This window comes from Dermacentor silvarum, chromosome 9 (assembly GCF_013339745.2).
Source record: "Dermacentor silvarum isolate Dsil-2018 chromosome 9, BIME_Dsil_1.4, whole genome shotgun sequence".
In the NCBI taxonomy this organism is placed as follows: domain Eukaryota; kingdom Metazoa; phylum Arthropoda; class Arachnida; order Ixodida; family Ixodidae; genus Dermacentor; species Dermacentor silvarum.
The window spans coordinates 32545527-32563506 of NC_051162.1; the positions used below are offsets into that span (position 1 = coordinate 32545527).

Genomic DNA, 17980 nt, shown 5'->3' on the forward strand with positions numbered 1-17980 from the left:
TAAAGGCATCGCATCGGTCGACGTCTCACAAGTGGTGGAGTGTGCTTCGATTCCCACGTCCTCTTACTTTCCCGATTCCCCTGGAGCTCCGGTCCGGTCGTCGTTTGCTCTCGCTTACCAGGGTGATGGCAGAAACCAACCCATCCACCAGTGCTGCTACCACCTCTGCTCAGCCAGCTGGGCCTACCTGGACTGTGAACACCACACACCGCGATCCTCCCGTCTTTGCCGGCCTCCGCGGCGACGACGTGGACGATTGGCTCGATCACTACAACAGAGCCAGCGACGCCAACCATTGGGACGACACGCACAAATTGCGGTATGTTTACTTTTACCAAACCGAAGTTGCGAAGACATGGTTTTTTAAAAAAAGAAAGTGACTTTTCGGACTGGCCATCGTTCACCCAGCAATTTCGACAGATATTCGGCATGTCGTCTGGACGCTCCGAAATCGCGAAACAGAGGCTGGCAACGCGCGTACAAGACCAGGACGAGTCCTATACATCCTACATTGAGGACGTCCTCGCTCTCTGCCGCCGCGCACAGAGTGACATGGCGGAAGCTGACCGCGTTCGCCACATACTGAAGGGCATCAACACAGTCGCCTTTAATGCTCTCGTCATGCAGAGCCCAAACTGCGTTGGTGATATTATCACAGCATGCCAACGTCTAGACACGCTCCATTCTATTCGCCTGCCACGCGCCTCTTGCGACCATCGTCTCAACGGTGATGCTGAGTTGCGAGCCCTGATACGCACGCTCATCAGGGAGGAACTTCACGGACATCTTTCGGGACCTGCGACGCTTGCGACCGTTCACCCCGCTCCTTCTGGACTGCGTGACATCATCAAGGACGAACTGGCGTCGATGACAAACGCCCAAATGGACAAGTCTACTGGACCATTTCGTCCGCCAAGTTATGCCGAAATTGCCTCCCGGCCTCCTTCTGCCGTTCAGTCTCCACCTGCCGAAGGTTACCGCGACCCCCTAGCTTCGCTGGCAGCGAATACACCTGCACAGCCGTACTACGCTCCGTGGCGGTCGTCGCGCCCGGTTTGTTTTTACTGCGGTATTCGCGGCATATATATATATATATATATATATATATATATATATATATATATATATATTCACTCCGCGTTGGCATGAGCATCAGACGGCTCCCAAAATATACTTCGTGGTCGTGTGGCATACACACACACACACACACACACACACACACACACACACACACACACACACACACACACACACACACACACCACACACACACACACACACACACACACACACACACACACACACACACACACACACACACACATATATATATATATATTGTGAGCATTATTCATACACTTCATATTCTCATCTGTACATACTCATCTTCACCATTCTTGGCCTGGTGGTGGGGCTCTCGCTTGAGAGAAAAAAGAAGAGAGTGACCGACCAAAACGTTGTTCCGTACGTTCTTTTCCGTATTTCTGGCTGAATTTCTAGCCCTACGCAAACTAAATTCATCAATATCGGCGGTAGTAATAATAACAGATTCTTTATCTTTATGTTCCTCGCTCACAGCAAATAGTGTCACTAACCTTTTACGTACATTTCATTTTCTAGTGCCTGCCCACATGAATTTATTTAGACTGCTTTGGGTGCCTGGACATAAAGGATTAGTCATGAACGAAATGGCTGACAGTCTCGCGAGAGCGGCCCTCAGTGGCCCTGTAATACGATTACTTCCTACAATAGCTTACCTAACGACTACTTGATTCAGGAGATATTCAATTATTCAAGACTTCTTGAACCCAGCTGTAGCTAATTTCTCAAAATATCGACACCTCCTATTCCCTTGGCTCAAAAATTCCTCTCACACCAGAAAAACTGAAGTCATCTTTACCCGATTACGTTGTCGGGTACCAATATTAAACTTCTATCGTCACAGGGATGGTCTGGTGCCCTCCCCTCTGTGCCCATTCTATGGAGAAGATGAAACAATAGATCATATTTTCCTATTCTGCCGCCGTTTTTCCTCTTTAAGGAAAAATATTCTAGACTCAAAATTTACACAGCTTGGTTTAAGCTTTTCTATTCTAAACATCCTTTCTTTAGGAGCCTCCTCTCTTGGAAAGTGCCAGAGGGATATTTGTCCGGCGGTGGAGGAATTTATAAGTGCTTCAAATAGATTTTCTTGAATTCTTAAATATTTTATTTTTGTTCATTTTCTCCAGTTAGCTTTACCGATTTTAGTATTAAAAAGATTGCCTAATTCCATCCAAATCTTGGCCAATCCCCCGCAGTGGGTATGCGCCATCAGATAAGGCGTACCATACCATACCATACCAAAACGTTGTCTCGCAAGTGGTGGAGTGTGCTGTCCGGTTCCTCGGTCCTCTCGCTCCCGGTCTCGCTTCAGCTTCACCTACGCTACATCCCTGGAGCTCCGCTCGGGTCGCCGCCTCTTCCAAGTGCACTCGGCCATGTCCCAAGACCAGCAGGCCAATACCGCGACATCCACCTTGCCTGCTCCAGCGGCAACCCCTTCTTGGGCAGTCACCACCCCTCAAAAGGATCCACCGGTGTTTGCTGGACTTCGCGGTGATGACGTTGAAGACTGGTTGGAGCAACACGAGCGCGTGAGTGATTTTAATCACTGGGACTAATCTGCAAAACTGCGGCACGTCGTCTTCTATCTCACCGGCGTCGCAAAAACTTGGTTTTCCAACCGTGCGCTCGGTCTCGTAAACTGGAGCACATTTAAACTTCACCTACGACAGATTTTCGCGAACTCTTCTGTCCGCTCCGATATCGCCAAGAAGAAGCTAGATATATATATATATATATATATATATATATATATATATATATATATATCTGTACATGTGTACAGTATATACAGCGCTTATATTAGCCCTTGTACACCGCAGCGCCCCTAGCTACGGACGAGAGAGAGCGCGTCGGGAACGAGCGAGAAAGAGAGCACAGCTGCACCTCTAGCGGGAGCGGCGAGTAATAGCGTGGCTACGACGGTGCGACAAGGGACAAGGCTCGACCTTAAGGAGCTTCGCCCCTAATAAGTACCCGATTCCCGCCGGGATCGAGCCCGCGCCCGCTGCGTACGTGGGAGCCAGATACTCTACGACTGAGCAACGCAAGCGCTTGCTATCGGGCAGCAGAAAATGCCCTATAAGGCAAGCGCGGAGGGGCAGACGCCCCGAGCCTCCGCCGGTATGGTGGCGCCTTCTAGGTAAGGTGCCTGCAAACGCACCGTGCCCGACAGATAAGTTGCAGTTGTAAGGCTTGATCGGGCTCAGCAGACTGCTGTGCAGAGGGCATTACAAGCCGCAGCTCGCCGTCGACGCCGGGCGGACAGTTGAGATCGTTCTCGTCAAAACGAGGCCAGCAGACTGCCGCTAAGACCCTGTTGTGCGTGGTGCCCAAATTGCAGCTACTCTTTAGCCGCTCCACCAGCTTACGCTGTGAGTGCGCTGCGTGTGCCGCGCAGGCCTGTGACTTTTTATTCTAATGCCCTGACCTCAAATTTGTCACCGCCAACGCAAGCATCGGGCGGTGCCCCGCAGCTTTGTTCGAACAGCCCAATCAAACGCTTTGCTCGTTTACAGGTCACGCTTGTTTGCTTTGAAAGCGAACAGCATTGCCTACTTTAACATGTTTTATTGCGATAGCAATTATATGGACACTCAAAAGCAAATTTCTGCCGTCGGCGTCGCCGTCGCCGTGAGGTTCCGTATGACGTCAATGGAATGAAATCGTCGCCGCGCGCCGACGAACGCTGTATGTGCGAGTGAAAGGGCGCGAGGGACGCGCGCTTACACGGGGAGTGAACGCACGGCGGAGAACAAACGCGCGTTCTGCGCTGTGCTCCCTTAAGGGCTGCAGAAGTAGGCGTCTCTTTCCTCCTCTACAATCACCATATATGTAGAGTAAACGTACCTTCTTCCGACGCGCGAAAGGCTGTGGGGGAGGGGGGGGGGGGCAGTGAAGGGAGGCGACGTTTAGCTGCGGCACCAAGTGCCTATTTATATCAGAGGCTCCGGCAACAGTCACCAACGCCGCACGCATTTTGAGCGAACGCGGGCAAAACGCCGGCGGCGTCGACAACAGTTCTGCGTGTTGCCGGTGCTGCTGCATGTCCAAGTTTATACAGCTGATAAAGCTGCTATCATTACTCCGTATAGCTCTCTTCAAATTTGCTATCGCAATTGATGCTTCGCCTTTCAGGTGAAACTGCGACAACTTTTTTTCTTAACAGCGGAGCTGTGTAAGCTTTTGGTTCGGCCGCGGAGCGTTAGCAGAAAACTGCACTAGGCGATGACGTCACCACGCGTTGCCTAGCAACGCTCCGCACAGCTGGTGCCAGGTGTTGCTAGGTGACGTACGTGACGTCATCGCTCGACAAGGTTACTACCCTCTTCCAGGTTACCCTCGCCATAGCACGTGGCGCGGCCGACGTTTCCGGCGTTCGTCGGCCACGCCTCGCGCCGTACTGTAGAGAGCTGCGCGTTCGCTGGCGTGGCGTCCCCGTGCCGAGCGCGCTCGCGTGTCAACGCTACGTCGGACTATAAAGTGGTCTTTAGAAGACTGCGCGCCGACCCCGAGTATTAACGCGATAGCGTTTAGGGCCCCGTGTCGCAGACAATCTGGCGTCGGCATTAGTGCCCGCGGTCGAAAAAAATCATCCCAACCGCGCAGGCCTTCCAAATATATGTTCACCACTAAAGATGCTCACACTTTGTCTTGCATTCTCTACAAAGTTATTCCTCGGAATTTTGGGAGTGACAGCCCACAAACAATTGTCATGAAACAAAACACCGACAGCGCATGCCGTTTATGCTAAATCTTCTCAGGCTGAAATATTAAGGGTGCAAATAATAAAAGAAGGCCGGCCCACGAAAGAGGCCGCGTTTCGACCAGAAAGCGCGCCTTCGTGCATAGATTTCACCGCCAGCGTTTCCCAGTAAACATTACTAAATTCTAGGCACTGTAACGTTACGGTTACATAAGCTGCAGTTGCCGGGAAGTGTGAGAAACAGTCAATGATCTTTGAATGCTATCACGTTCCATTCTTGAAGCCGAAGCTTAAGCTTCCTCCAAATTTTCGTCCCGATACTCGGGGTCAGCTAAGTCTAAGAACCAGCCAAGCCAAACCTAGTTAAGCAAATGAAAACAAAGACAAAGCTAAGAACCAGCCAGGTCAAACCAAGTAAAACAAAGTTCAAGCTAAGAACAATCCAAGCAAAACCAAGTTAATTAAGCAAAGAAAAGGAAAGTTAAAGCTAGGAAAGGGCCACCAGCTTCGCTGTTTGCCCAGTCTTCGCACCACTCAGTGGGAAGCTGCCCCTAATTTGTTTATTTGTTAACAAGAGATGAGGAGCATGCGTAAATGGAAAGGGTTTTGGTGGGGCCGAATTAGCGCAGTGAAAGTAGATAACCGGATGAGGAAGGGCTTTAGTGCCAGCGTCTGCAATTGGTCCGCTTCCCCTTGCTTATCTTGCGATGGCTGGTCGAAAATCGTGGCGGCGTGCAATGGAAGGTGAAAAATGCAGCTGAAACGAATTGGCAGAGCGATGTCATATACTTGCCCAAAGTTCTCGACAACGTTATACTGCGATCAAAATTGTTTTATTATTCACAAATAAATACATTCTCTCCGGCATCTCCGATTAGCCAGTGCCAGAGCAATCGGCTGGCAGCCATCTTCTGTTCTTTTAGGAAGGGGGTCAGTCTCAGGCCATTCCACAAAAGGTGAAATTTTGTTCGGCATATTAATGCATCTTTATTGCGTACACACCACTTTGACGTGGCGCGTTCTGATGGTGGTTTTTGACACCGCGTGAAAGACGGGCGAAGTGGGTGCCGCACAAAAACTTTTGACAATTTGCGGAGCGCTAATGACGAAAAATGCTTAAAATCAAAAATATTTATTTTTATCTTGTTCGGTCAAATCCTGCATAACCACTGTGAACACGTCATTTCAGATGTGGGAGTTTTCGCGGTATTCGAGACGTCACATGACCAACAGGTTGAAGTAGGGCTGGCCCGAAAACTTTTTCACTAGTCTTGGAGCGCTGATTGTAGAAATGAAATCGAACAGCTTGAAATAGCTTTACGTTTTAACGCCCCTCGCGCTTGTGCCACTGCTCACGCGTTCGTTGTCTTCTTCCACCGCTCGCTCCAACGCCACTCATCAGGCCAGCGTTCCCATATTGCCCCTTCGTGCTCGTGCCACGCTGGCGCGTTCGTTGTCCCGTTCATCCGGCTTGTCCATTTCAGCGAGTTTGGTTTATTCAAGTCCACTGTATTATCACAGCCGCTGGGAAAAAAAAAGGTGCGGCCTGCCACGTGCATCGAAAACGGTGTGATCCGCCGCGGTGCCACACGCCGGGGGCTGTTGTCTGGCATCAGCATAGCAAATGCGTCAGGAACGCGCTTGGAACGCCGTCGCGCGTGCAAGCCGATGCGTTCCATCCTCCTCAGCTAGCGCCGTTCGGCCCAACCAAGCGGCCGACAATGGAACTACGGCCGTCACGTTCGCTCTCATAGCAGCGCGCCCGACGCGGCAGGCCGCACCTTTTAGGGGCGAAGCAAGTAGCGGCACCCGTTCGTCCCCGTCGTAGTAGGTAGCCACGTCTAGTTTTATGAATTGCTCAATAGATGGCGTTGTGTGTCCGTATATGTATGTATACCCATATATACATATATATGTATACGTATAGTATAACCGGAAGCCGACTTCCGCTTCCGGTTCCACTTCCGCTTCCGTTTCCGGTTCCGGAAGCCAGCTTCCGGCTTCCGGAGAACGCTTCCGGTGTTTTATGAAAAAAAAATTCCGAAAGTTGTGTCCGTAGCACGGAATCGAACCAGGGACCCCTCGCTTGCGAACGCGCGGCGCTAACCACTACGCCACGAAGTGCACATAGACACACGCACCACGATGGCAATAAATACCCAACATTAACGAAAGGCCGCGTTTCTAGCGCGTTTCTAACGCGTTTGTGCTAGCGCGTTACGGCCCGTGTAAGAAGCTGGTGTAATACGCTGTGGCCTCTCCGCCTTACCTTCAACGCGTTTCGAACGCGCTGCCAAAGGCGGTGGCAAGTCAAGTTCAAGTCAGCGTTTATGAATACGGGGGGGGTATACTCTCTCAGCAGTCATGTGATGGCGTCGGCAAACGCGGTGCACGTTCTGGCATGTGTAAATGGCTGCGTAAGACGCTGTGGCCGCTCCCCCTTACTAGAGAGTACTGCACGTTTCTAACGCGTTTGTGCTAGCGTCCCCTTAAGCGGGAGATCCGATCATTCCCACGGAGCTTCGCCCACTCATCATCATTCACCCCGTGGATATGCTGTGATTTTTTTTATCCAGCGGCCGTGGTATTATCACGCGTTACCCCCTTTTACTGCGGAGCGTTCATTGCCTCATTCCAGGCACCTGACTGTAGATCGGTAGGCAGACTGGTATTTCCTGTCTCCCTACACTTCGGACCTCTGTAGTACAAACATGTTTTAGGGCGAAAGCCCTAGCTGTATAGTTTGGCAGTGACCTTGGCGAAACTACGCCCTGACGAAGAATAGCCGACGCCCCAAAGAGTAAAAACAAGGTAAAAAATGCTCGGATTGACGTCACATTTCTCAGGCAGTTTTCTGTAAAAAATACGGAGTAATGATAGTAGCTTTATCAGCTGTATGAACTTGGACATGCAGCAGCACCGGCAACACGCAGAACTGTTGTCAACGCCCTCGGCGTTTTGCCCGCGTTCGCACAAAATGCGTGCGGCGTTGGTGACTGTTGCCGGAGCCTCTGATATAAATAGGCACTTGGTGCCGCAGCTAAACGTCGCCTCCCTTCCCTCCCCCTCCCCCCTACGGCCGTTCGTGCGTCAGAAGAAGGTGCGTTTGCTCTACATATATGGTGTTGGTAAAGGAGGAAAGAGACACCTACTTCTGCAGCCCTTAAGGGAGCACAGCACAGAACGCGCGTTTGTTCTCCGCCGTGCGTTCACTCCCCGTGAAAGCGCGCGTCCCTCGTGCCCTTTCACTCGCACATACAGCGTTCGGCGGCGCGCGGCGACGATTTCATCTCCATTGACGTCATACGGAACCTCACGGCGACGGCGACGGCGACGGCGACGGCAACGGCGACGGCGACGCCGACGGCAGAAATCTGCTTTTGAGTGTCCATATAATTGCTATCGCAATAAAAAGTGAATGAGTGCCTTCATAGACCGAAACGACGTAACACACCAAGGAAAAGACAGGCGAAAGGGACGAGCACGCTCTTTCCTTTCGCCTTCGTTTTCCTTGGTGTATTGCGTCTTTTCGTTGTATGAAGCTTGTACTAACTAGCCCAAAAAGTTTTATTGAGATAAATTAGTGCCATTGAAAAGAAAATATGATGCATTTCGGTCTGGATGGGAAAGGAACCCAGGCCTTCCGGGGTGTGGGACGAGGACGCTTCCCTGTAGCGGCGGCTGCTTTTTTTTCTTTTCTTTTCTTTGGAAGCCACAACTGCTCTATGGTTTTGGCTTACTAAGGGTGCGTCTAGTGTGTGCCTCATTGCACAACTCACATGGTCACAGAGACGCGCTCGTGCCACTGCTCACGCGTTCGTCGTCTTCTACAGATGGCTCCGACGCTGCTCACCTTGCCAGCGTTACCATACTGCCCCTCCCTCTGCGAAGGCACCGATGGCACTGGCCCAATACCAGTTGGTGCGGCGATTTCGGTTAGTTCTGTTGTTCGCTTCGATGGACAGTTGCCACAATTCTTCATAAACGTATCTTAATCGTGACAAAAAGTATTGCAAGTGTACAAAAAATTGGTGTGGTTTTGATAGCGAAAGTTTCACTGCCCGGCTAGGCCCATTGCCGAGCTGTCGCCGAGGTGTGGTTTCGCAATGATATACAGACATGTTTGCAATGAATACAGTGTTTATTCATCATTTTTTATGCCTATGAAGACACTGCGGTGATCAGTAATGTAATGAGACTTGGTTGCAACTCGCGCGCCCAACTGTACTCGGGCAACGGCGACAATCTCTCCCTTCAGGGATCCGTAAAGGCCTAAAGTAGCGTGAACGCACGCACACGTTATGTAACGTTGGCGAGAACAACAGCGGCTATAGTTCGATCGATGGTTCGACGTACTGGCGCCGCCAACGTGACCGGACGCACGGCCAATGCGCGCCGACGCGCCCGGCGTCTCATGACGCTCGCCCGCGTGCCGATACCGCCGGACTACAAACGCGCCTTAATGCTCTCTTGTAGTTTGACCTCTAGCTCTCAAGGTGAAAACTGTTGAGTCGCCGACGGCTGCCCGAGGCAGCGTAATGAAGCTTTCGCTTCAATAAGGCTTTCGACTTAACGCTTTGCAAACGCGTGTAAGGCCTCATTCACACAGCCGTAAACCTTTCCGTCGCGTCACCGTCACAGCACCGTTTTTCGTCAGGGGAGAGGGTTTCCGAGTCGTGTCACCCTCAAAAACGAGTCGCCGGCGACGCAGAGCAGTGCTCTACGTTTCCGTCGCCAGCACGGTGACGGAGCCCCGACCCTTCAACAATGACCAATCGGAAATTAAGAAGCCGTCGCTAAATACAGCCATTTTACAAAGCTGAAGCTGGCAACAGCAGCGGCTGCTTGTTTGATTACATGCGTTCCACGTGTGGCACATGGAAAACTCAGCTGTACTTTTCGGTGGTCCTCAAATGTGCGACCTGGACCACACCTAAGGTCAAACCTGCGATTCCTGCACATGTTTCGCCCCCACGTACTTCGGCGCCGAGCTTTGCGCACTTGTTGCTGTCTCCGCTTGCAAAGCAAGAACAGCAGCAGCAGAAAACCGCTCAGCATCATGTAAGTAGACCCGTCCCGTGGTACAGTGTACTAGAATATAAAGGTAGTGGGCTCAGCGGCGCCGGGAGCGTGAAGCGCTGATGTCAACTTGTAAACAAAGCTATACATTCAAATCGACGGTGCCACGCCTGGTGTGCCACAGGGAAAGCGCACGTCTCTACACATTCAAAGACTAGCGGCGTCGTACCGTCAAGATCAGTGTAGCGTCCGCGACCGCGCTCGAGCCCTTTCCGATTGCTTCGACGCCGCAGTGATCGCTGTGGCAGGTGGCTGTGCATGTTCGTGGCGTCTCTTGTTTGCATGCACAGCAATATGCGCTTCCCCTGTAGCACAGCAAGGCGTCCCACCGTCGATTTCAATGTATAGCTTCGTTTCCAAGTTGACATGAAAGGAGGCTATGCCTTCACCCCGTTGCCTCTGGTGCGCAGTGAGCACACTACCCTTTTATTCTAGTACACTGTACCCGTAGTTGATGCGATTAAACAATTTATTCTTAGTTTACGCAAAACATTACACCAACATAAAATTAGTTAAAGGATTAAATGCGTAATGGAGATTATATTCCGTTATGTTTAGGGGAACATGGGACCGGTCAGTCAACACTGTACGAAAACCGTGCTGCTGTCGACGTCGCCACCTCCGTCGCCTATTCGTACACTGCTCCGTCGCGCCTGCTGTACGCTTTTTTTTTTTTTTTTTGACGTGATGGTGACGCGACGGAGCGTTTGACGGCTGTGTGAATGAGGTCTGACGCTTGCTTAATGTTTCGTATACAAATATGGAGATCTAACCTCTGGACTACGATCGTGCGTATACTCCGCTCGTGCCAATGGCGACAAGCTCTTTCACACGTTAGGCGCGTGCGTCACGTGCCAGTTTCTGGTGTTAAGCATGAAATACTCACTGGAGCCGCAAGCCAGAGCCGTATCCGGGCACTTAAACGAGAAGATCCGGGCAACGTTGAGAGAATAAAACGAAATCATCCGGTTAATCAGCCGAAAGTTAAGAAAATGCGGTCTCTGGCCCCCAACCATTTGTACAGGACCGCATTACACACGCTAGTTACTGCCCAAAAAAGTTGCAAGAAATATTGCTTCCGAGTTCTTCCTAATGTTCACAATGTCACTCAAGCTGTAACTTCTAATGCGCTGAACTTTTATTTGTCATTTCCAATAGCGACGTTCAAAAGGCAGATACAGGGCACCATGCACTTTATTGCCATCTTTTGGCGCTGACAGCGGGTTGCCTGTGCTCTTTTCAATGCCGGCGGTCCGTGAGATTTTGCGCCGCCTTTTTCGAGATATGGCGCCACACTGCGTGATCCGGCCAGCAGCGTGCGGCGCAGCGCGGATGCTCGTTTGGCCGAGACGAGACTTGCAACGAGGTTCAGTTCAAAACAGGTTAATTCCGGCTCAGTAAGCTTCCAGGCCTGCGTTGCGGCACCACTCTGCTTTGCCGGTAGCCATTTCATGCTCACATCTACTCTCGAATACAGAGAACCAGCAGTTTTTCTTAGTTTTTTTATGGTATCTGCAGAGCCGGCTGCTCTTAATATTTGTGCCCAGGAGTGTGGTTTTGAGCCTCGAGGAGACCATGGGTCACTTCCGGGCGTTTGGCTGTCCGTTAAACCTATCACTTTGGCTGCCGGTTCACGCAGGTCATCTAGGGCCTCTTCGAGAATCTTGCGGGTAGTGGTGTGACCTCCCAGATTACCGCGCCGCCCGATCTCGGAGGCCGTGATAATGGTGAGGAGAGCCCACAGTTCGAGCTTGTTGGCCTTGTGACCATGCCCACAAGGGGGGGGGGGCGATTATCATGTCAATTGCCTTGCAGCGTCACCACCGCCAGCTTAGCTCGTCTTGTGGTCAAGTGCCATGCCGCATCAATGAATACCGCATTCTACCAGAGTTCCGTACGAAAGGCCGCCACTGCGTTCATCCACGTGTTCTTGTTTGTGAGAATTTCAGGTCAGGAAGCTTTGATATTCTGGCAGGGAAATTGCTAGCTTCGAGCTCAAGGAGTCTTGGCATTCGCTGTTCATTTAGGCGGTCGGTGTCGGGGGGGTGGGGTGGGGGAGGGCTGTCGCCGCGGGGTCGCATTAACCGGAAGGAATTGGGGGAGAGGTCTGTGCAGGCCTCGGTAACATCCTGCCTCCTCGCATCATGGCCCTGGTTACGTGACTCATTTGACACGTGCACTTCTTTATCCTTTTTTCCGGAGATTTCATTTCACCCGCTAACAACTTAATGTTTTCGCTCATCGCATGACGCGCCGGCATTATTTTGAACTTACTCGAATGTCATCGTTGATTCTATTTGTGCGTTGTGTACGCTCTCACCGAACCTTGTGCAATCAGATTGTACGCGCGACACGAATTGTGTAGTACTTTCTGGAACGCGCGCGGGCGGCACCACCGATTACGCTGGAACCTTCGACGTGCCATGTAAATCAATTGTTCGACGATCGCCGATTTTGCTTGCCGGTAACGTTGTGCTCGGGTGTTACTTGTTTTCTGGTCATATGTTCACCCAATAAAGATCTAAATTTGCAACTCATAGTTTTGACACTGTGTCGTTTTTCACCGTCACTACAACGTGACACAATGATCGGTGCTCTGAATTGGCAGATCCGCGGGACACTCGTGTTGAAAACTTCCAGTAAGCTTCAAGTATGTGCCGCTGAGCTGAAAAACAAGCAGCTGCGCAACGAAATTGGAGGTCAGCGTGGTCAGGCACAGTGTCCGGATGGTGCTAGTTCTGGCACCCACCGAAGTGGCAGCGATGCGCTGGATCTGGTGGAGCTGTTCGCGGCAGGCGGGATTAAGTTGCCGCAGCCATTCTTTCAATCCACCGGTCTCGTTCAGCTGGACAACCAGGATCCGCACCCACTGCTCAGCTGGACTATCTATAGGTCGGCCGGCGATGTTGAGGGAGCTCCTGGTGCGAACAAAAGCTCATCTTCGGTTATGTCGCCTCCAAACTGTTTGTGGCGCGCGGTATGAGCGCTCTTGAACTTGCCGCAGAGAGCTTTTAGTGGATGCAATGTTTTAGTTTTTCTTGCAGCTTATGCCCGCCTTGCCAGATAATTGATTGGTAGTAACGTAATTCAACTACATTTTGTAGGCTGAGCGATCCTTTTCTTTAAATTTTTAGACGTCCAGACGTAAAAACATACCCGCATAATCTAATTGTGCGTGCGTGCACGTGTGTATGTGTGTGTCGCTGTCTTCCGCTGTCGTGAGCTATCCAGCAGCAGCCATGGTTAGCAAAGTTTGCACAAAGAAAGCTTAGAATCGCTCTATTCTGTGAGTGCTAACCGTATAAGGAAGCCAGCTTACGATATGTGCTATATACAATAAAAAATGTCGCAGTTTCGCCCGAAAGGCGAAGCATCGATTGCGATAGCAAATTAGTAGAGAGCTGTTCGGAGTAGGGATAGTAGTTTTATTGGCTGCATAAACTTGGACACATTGGCTTACTAACTGAATTAACAATCGTAGTGTCAGCGCGCACAAGCAAACATGAATAGATCACACTGAATGACCGCAGCCAACGACTGTCAAAACGCTGGCAGCAAGCGCAGGTTCGCGCGGTCTATCGCTTCAACGGAAACTGAGCGGCGAATGCACAGCGCATACAAAGGTCAGAGCCGTGTGGAGATAAGAGACGGTGCGGGCGACGGGCACCGCCGGGCAAAGGGCAGATGAGAAGTTGTTGGCAGAGGAGAAGCTGCCCCTCCCCTGCACCTCTCTTCCCGTTTCTTGCTTTCGCGTAGGAGATTGAGTGGCAAGATACGCCTTTGGTGCCGGAGCACAGCGCCGCCCCGCCTCCCTCCCTCCCATACCGCCACGGCCTTTCGCGCGACGGTCGTGTTTGCTTTCCACCGTGCGTTCGCTCTCCGTGGGGGAGTTCGCCCTCCGTGATAGCGTGCGTCCCCCGCGCGCTTTCGCTCGCGCATACGGCGCGCGGCGACGATTTTATCGCCCTTGGAATCTATACGGAACCTCACGGCGACGACGACGGCAGAAATTCGGTTGAAGTGTCCATATAATTGCTATCGCAATAATGCTATAGGTTTAACGCGAAGGGATAGAAAGGCAGCAGCATGAACTGAGGATGAAACGTAGGTACACGCTACCGATATCTTCCCGCTTCATTCATTGTCATTGCTGATTTATGCTCATGACTATCACTTCTACCATCACCCTTTAGTGTTTTCTTCACTTAGTACCCGTGTCCGAACACTGTCTTTAAAAAGGACAATTAGGAAGAATGCTAAATCACTTCAGTCTGGTAAATGGATGTTTTAAAACTACATTTTAGTTTATATGGCCAAAAAAATGACAATTACTGAAAGAAAAGACAGACTACCTTTCTTAAAATTTTGTGCCGTAACAAAATTGAAAAAAATCACAGGTCATACGCTGAGTCGGTATAGTAAGCGTATACATTTGCAGGTTATATTATTACCTTTGTATATTTACAGAATGCATTTAGGGAGCTTCACTCTGTGCAACTGAGAAAGATTTTGATTAGTTCATTTGATTTTTTAAATTTATACTGTTATCTGGTGCTGCTTCTATTATGCGTGTTTGTTAGCTACAATTTTGGGATAGCGGGTTCATCAGTAGACAAACTTCCAATATTGTCGCAGTTATTAACCAACAAGAACAACCCCAGCAGAGGTACGTTGGAGTGACGCTGCGAATTTCACGGTATGGTATAGCATTTGGACCTTTAGGCACACTAGACGTTTACGAAACTTTCCAGCTTTACCCTCTTTTTCTTTAGAATGCAATGAAGTCCTTGCTGGTCCATAAGTAATTGCTAAATTCAAGAAGATGCTGTCAAAATCGATAATGTCAAAGTGAGCTGGTTCAGGAACTTCCGAGCGGTGTCGCCCTTTGCATTTTATTTTTGTGCCTTTTCTGGCTTTGCCAAGCGCTTTCGCACTCTAGGAACACCTATTTTATCATTGCAGACGCGCTGTTTGCCAATATACCTCAACTAAATGAATGCGCCCTTCAGTTCCAGTAGAATTTGTTTTCAAGAGTTCAGGATAACGTTTTCATATTTTTTCCACCTACAGGTTGTGAGCTGCTGCAAACAGATGAAACAGTGGGCACAGGTGTCCCAGCGGCCTGCAAGAGCCTTTACGACCGTGAATGTTCGGGTAATAAGATAAGGCTTTATATGAAATTTTGCAAAACACTGCCAGATTACGTCATACCACGATGATTTATGTTTTTAATGAGAACACTCTAATATGAAACAGTCGGGAAAGAAAAAAAAACAGTTGCAGATAAAATCTGGTGGTGTAATCTGTAAGAACTGTCATCCTCCTCTCTCATTAATTTAACGTTTTCCATGAGGCTCACTGACCATTTCCAGGGATAACAGAGCCAAGCCTTCGTGTAATGCTACTAAAAATGGACGAAAGACTGAAAAATGAGAATATAATGATTTAGAGATATAGCCACTGTCCACATAATACTTACAAATCGCAAATAAATGCATGATTCAATGAGCACATATGTGAACTTGTGCGTGTAGCGCATGGCACACATTCTCTTGCAGCTATCAGCAAATAAAAACAGGAAATAAAGAAGCAAAATGATGTGACACTACTTAGTGAAAAGAAGCATTAAACGTTGATGGAAACACTGCTAAATGACTATACAATAAGTGTTGTGGATATTTTATATTTTATATCCATGATTGAGTACTCTCAGTTTGAATTGGAGAATCTGACTTCAGGACCTGACATTCAATTTTCGAACATTCGGTAATGACGGAACAAAGTTCACTCTAAATACTGGAACGGGACAGCTTAAAAAAGAACAAGCATGCACGCTTTTGGCATCTACTGGCCGTGTCAAGTTCACGACGTCGAATCAGAAATTTTTTTTTGTTTTAATGAATTGTCACTGAGTATTATAGCACTAGAGACTAGCTTACCACGTAAAATTTCACCGCATAACAAGCGAAGAAATAATGGGGCCAGTGCATGCGCAAAGAAATCAGTCGTTTTCGTGCGTTGTAAGCCTTCGCAAATTTTTAAATTTGATGTTAGAAACTAATGTACGCAAAGAGTCCTTTGCATATAGAAAATAAGATGACAGCCTTTGAAGCTACAGCCACCGTCTCACCAAATGACTCCCAAGATTGGTCGACCTGTGGACACGAAATAACAGACGGTACGTTTCTTGCTTCGTGCCATCTCTTTCTCGCCCCCCCCCCCCCCCAAAAAAAAAATAAGAAAAGAGGAGTCGCAATGACTTTATGCTGTATTTTAGCTGCGTGCATGATTTTCGACACTTCTAAAATTGACGGGAGAGCTTTTATGGCAGTAGCACTATAATGACATGCCTGAATTGAATTTAGATATTCTTCGTGTACTTAATTTTTCCAGCGTAGCTTGTATTGCCTCACAACTGTTGGCGTCGGTGTTGGCGTACGAGAAAAACTATCCTCATCACCATGTGCTTGAGCGTCGTCATCTTCTTGCGCAGCAGGCTAGTTGGCGCCGTGCCACTGCTCCCGCGTTCATCGTCGTCGTCTTCTTCCACAGCTGGCTGCGTGGCCGCTAATCATTCCAGCGTAGAATTTCACTTCTCTTCTGTCGTCATAATGGGGAGGCCGCGTTTACGAGTGTATGAGCTATTGCTTAAGAGGCTATGAGCCATTCATTGCCTTATGTAACGGACAGATTGAATTTTGAAGCAATTTAATTTCGAAGAATCGCAAGCAGCAATGGAGGGCAGATGCTACTAACCACGCTGCCGAGCAAACTCGTGACATCGAACGCAAGCGTCAACGGCGGACTGCGGGCATACCGTCAGTGGCGTAGTTCTGTCGGTCGCAGCCGAAGGTATGTGTAACCTCATAATTGAGAAATACTTTAATGAACCCTCGAAACTAAGCCAGTGATAAACACCGGGCCGCTCATTTCAGCTTCGCTGGTTAACCATCTTCACAGAGTGGAAGAGCCGATTAATTTTTTTTCTTAATTGAATGGCGAAGCCTTCACGTGAGACGCTAGATGGACGCTCGCACGCAATGACTGTGCGGGTGTGAGTAGTATAAGAAATACTTCCAAGACAGGCCTTGTTTGAACACTTCTACGCACAAAAAAAAGAGTGCTGCATAAACGTTACTAGAACATATCACAAAGCATCGCTGGGCATACTTAGCATACCCCTCCCCTCCTCCCCGTGTTTAGGGCACATAAAAAGATATTTCCAACGTTAAAAATTAATCGTAAATATATTACGTAAGTGGTAACGTGGCGTGGAGCAGAGGAAGAACACCCGGCTTATAATCTGAAGGTCGTAAGTCCGAATCCTCCTCCAGTCCAATACATTTTCAGGCATGGAGTGGCGACTGATAATGGCAAAAAAAATCGCCGAGAGCTAGTGGGGCTATACTAGTCCAGGTGCAACCAAATTAGGAAGGTCCACTAAGCTTCAAAAAAAGTCGCTCCCTCACCAGAACAGGCATTGGCCTCCCTGGGGCAGTATTCGGCCACTATCTCCCTTATGACTCCTGCAAATAACCCATGGCCCTCAGGCCCCAGCGGCTGCGGAGCACCTGACCAAGGCGGCGGCCAAACCTGCGACGCGGCAGCGGGTGCTAAGAATCTCTGGGTCCAGACAGGCCGCCACTCGAAACTGAACCTGGAAACGTTCAACACTCGCACCCTATCGAGTGAGGCTAGCTTAGCAGAGCTATTTGAAGAAATATTAGGTATAGCCTGGGACATTATTGTCCTTAGTGAGATTAGAGCTGGTGAGGAGTTATACAGTGCTGACTAACGACCACGTCCTCTGCTACAGAGGTCTTCCAAATAAGAGAGAATCCGGGGTGGGATTTCTAGTTCATAACAACATAGTGGGCAACATTGATGAATTCTACAGCATTAATGAGAGGGTAGCAGTCGCCGTAATATAGCAGAATAGGAGGTATAGAATGAAGGTAGTACAAGTCTACACCCCAACCTCCAGTCACGACGATGAAGAAATAGAACAGTTTTATGAAGATGTTGAATTAGCAATAAGAAAGGTGCAAACGCAGTATACTATAGTCATGCGAGACCAATGCAAAAGTGGGG

General features: G+C 49.4%; 1 protein-coding gene across 1 annotated transcript in view; it reads left to right on the plus strand.

Annotated features, from left to right (window-relative positions):
- LOC119465201 (uncharacterized) overlaps positions 1-15282 on the plus strand; it is a 56326-nt gene extending 41044 nt beyond the window's left edge. Inside the window, exon 6 of the mRNA XM_037725998.2 lies at positions 14960-15282. Within this exon, the coding sequence (XP_037581926.1) occupies positions 14960-15108 (149 nt within the window). The 3' untranslated portion in view covers positions 15109-15282. The remainder of the gene's footprint in view (positions 1-14959) is intronic.
- Positions 15283-17980: the final 2698 nt, after the last annotated feature.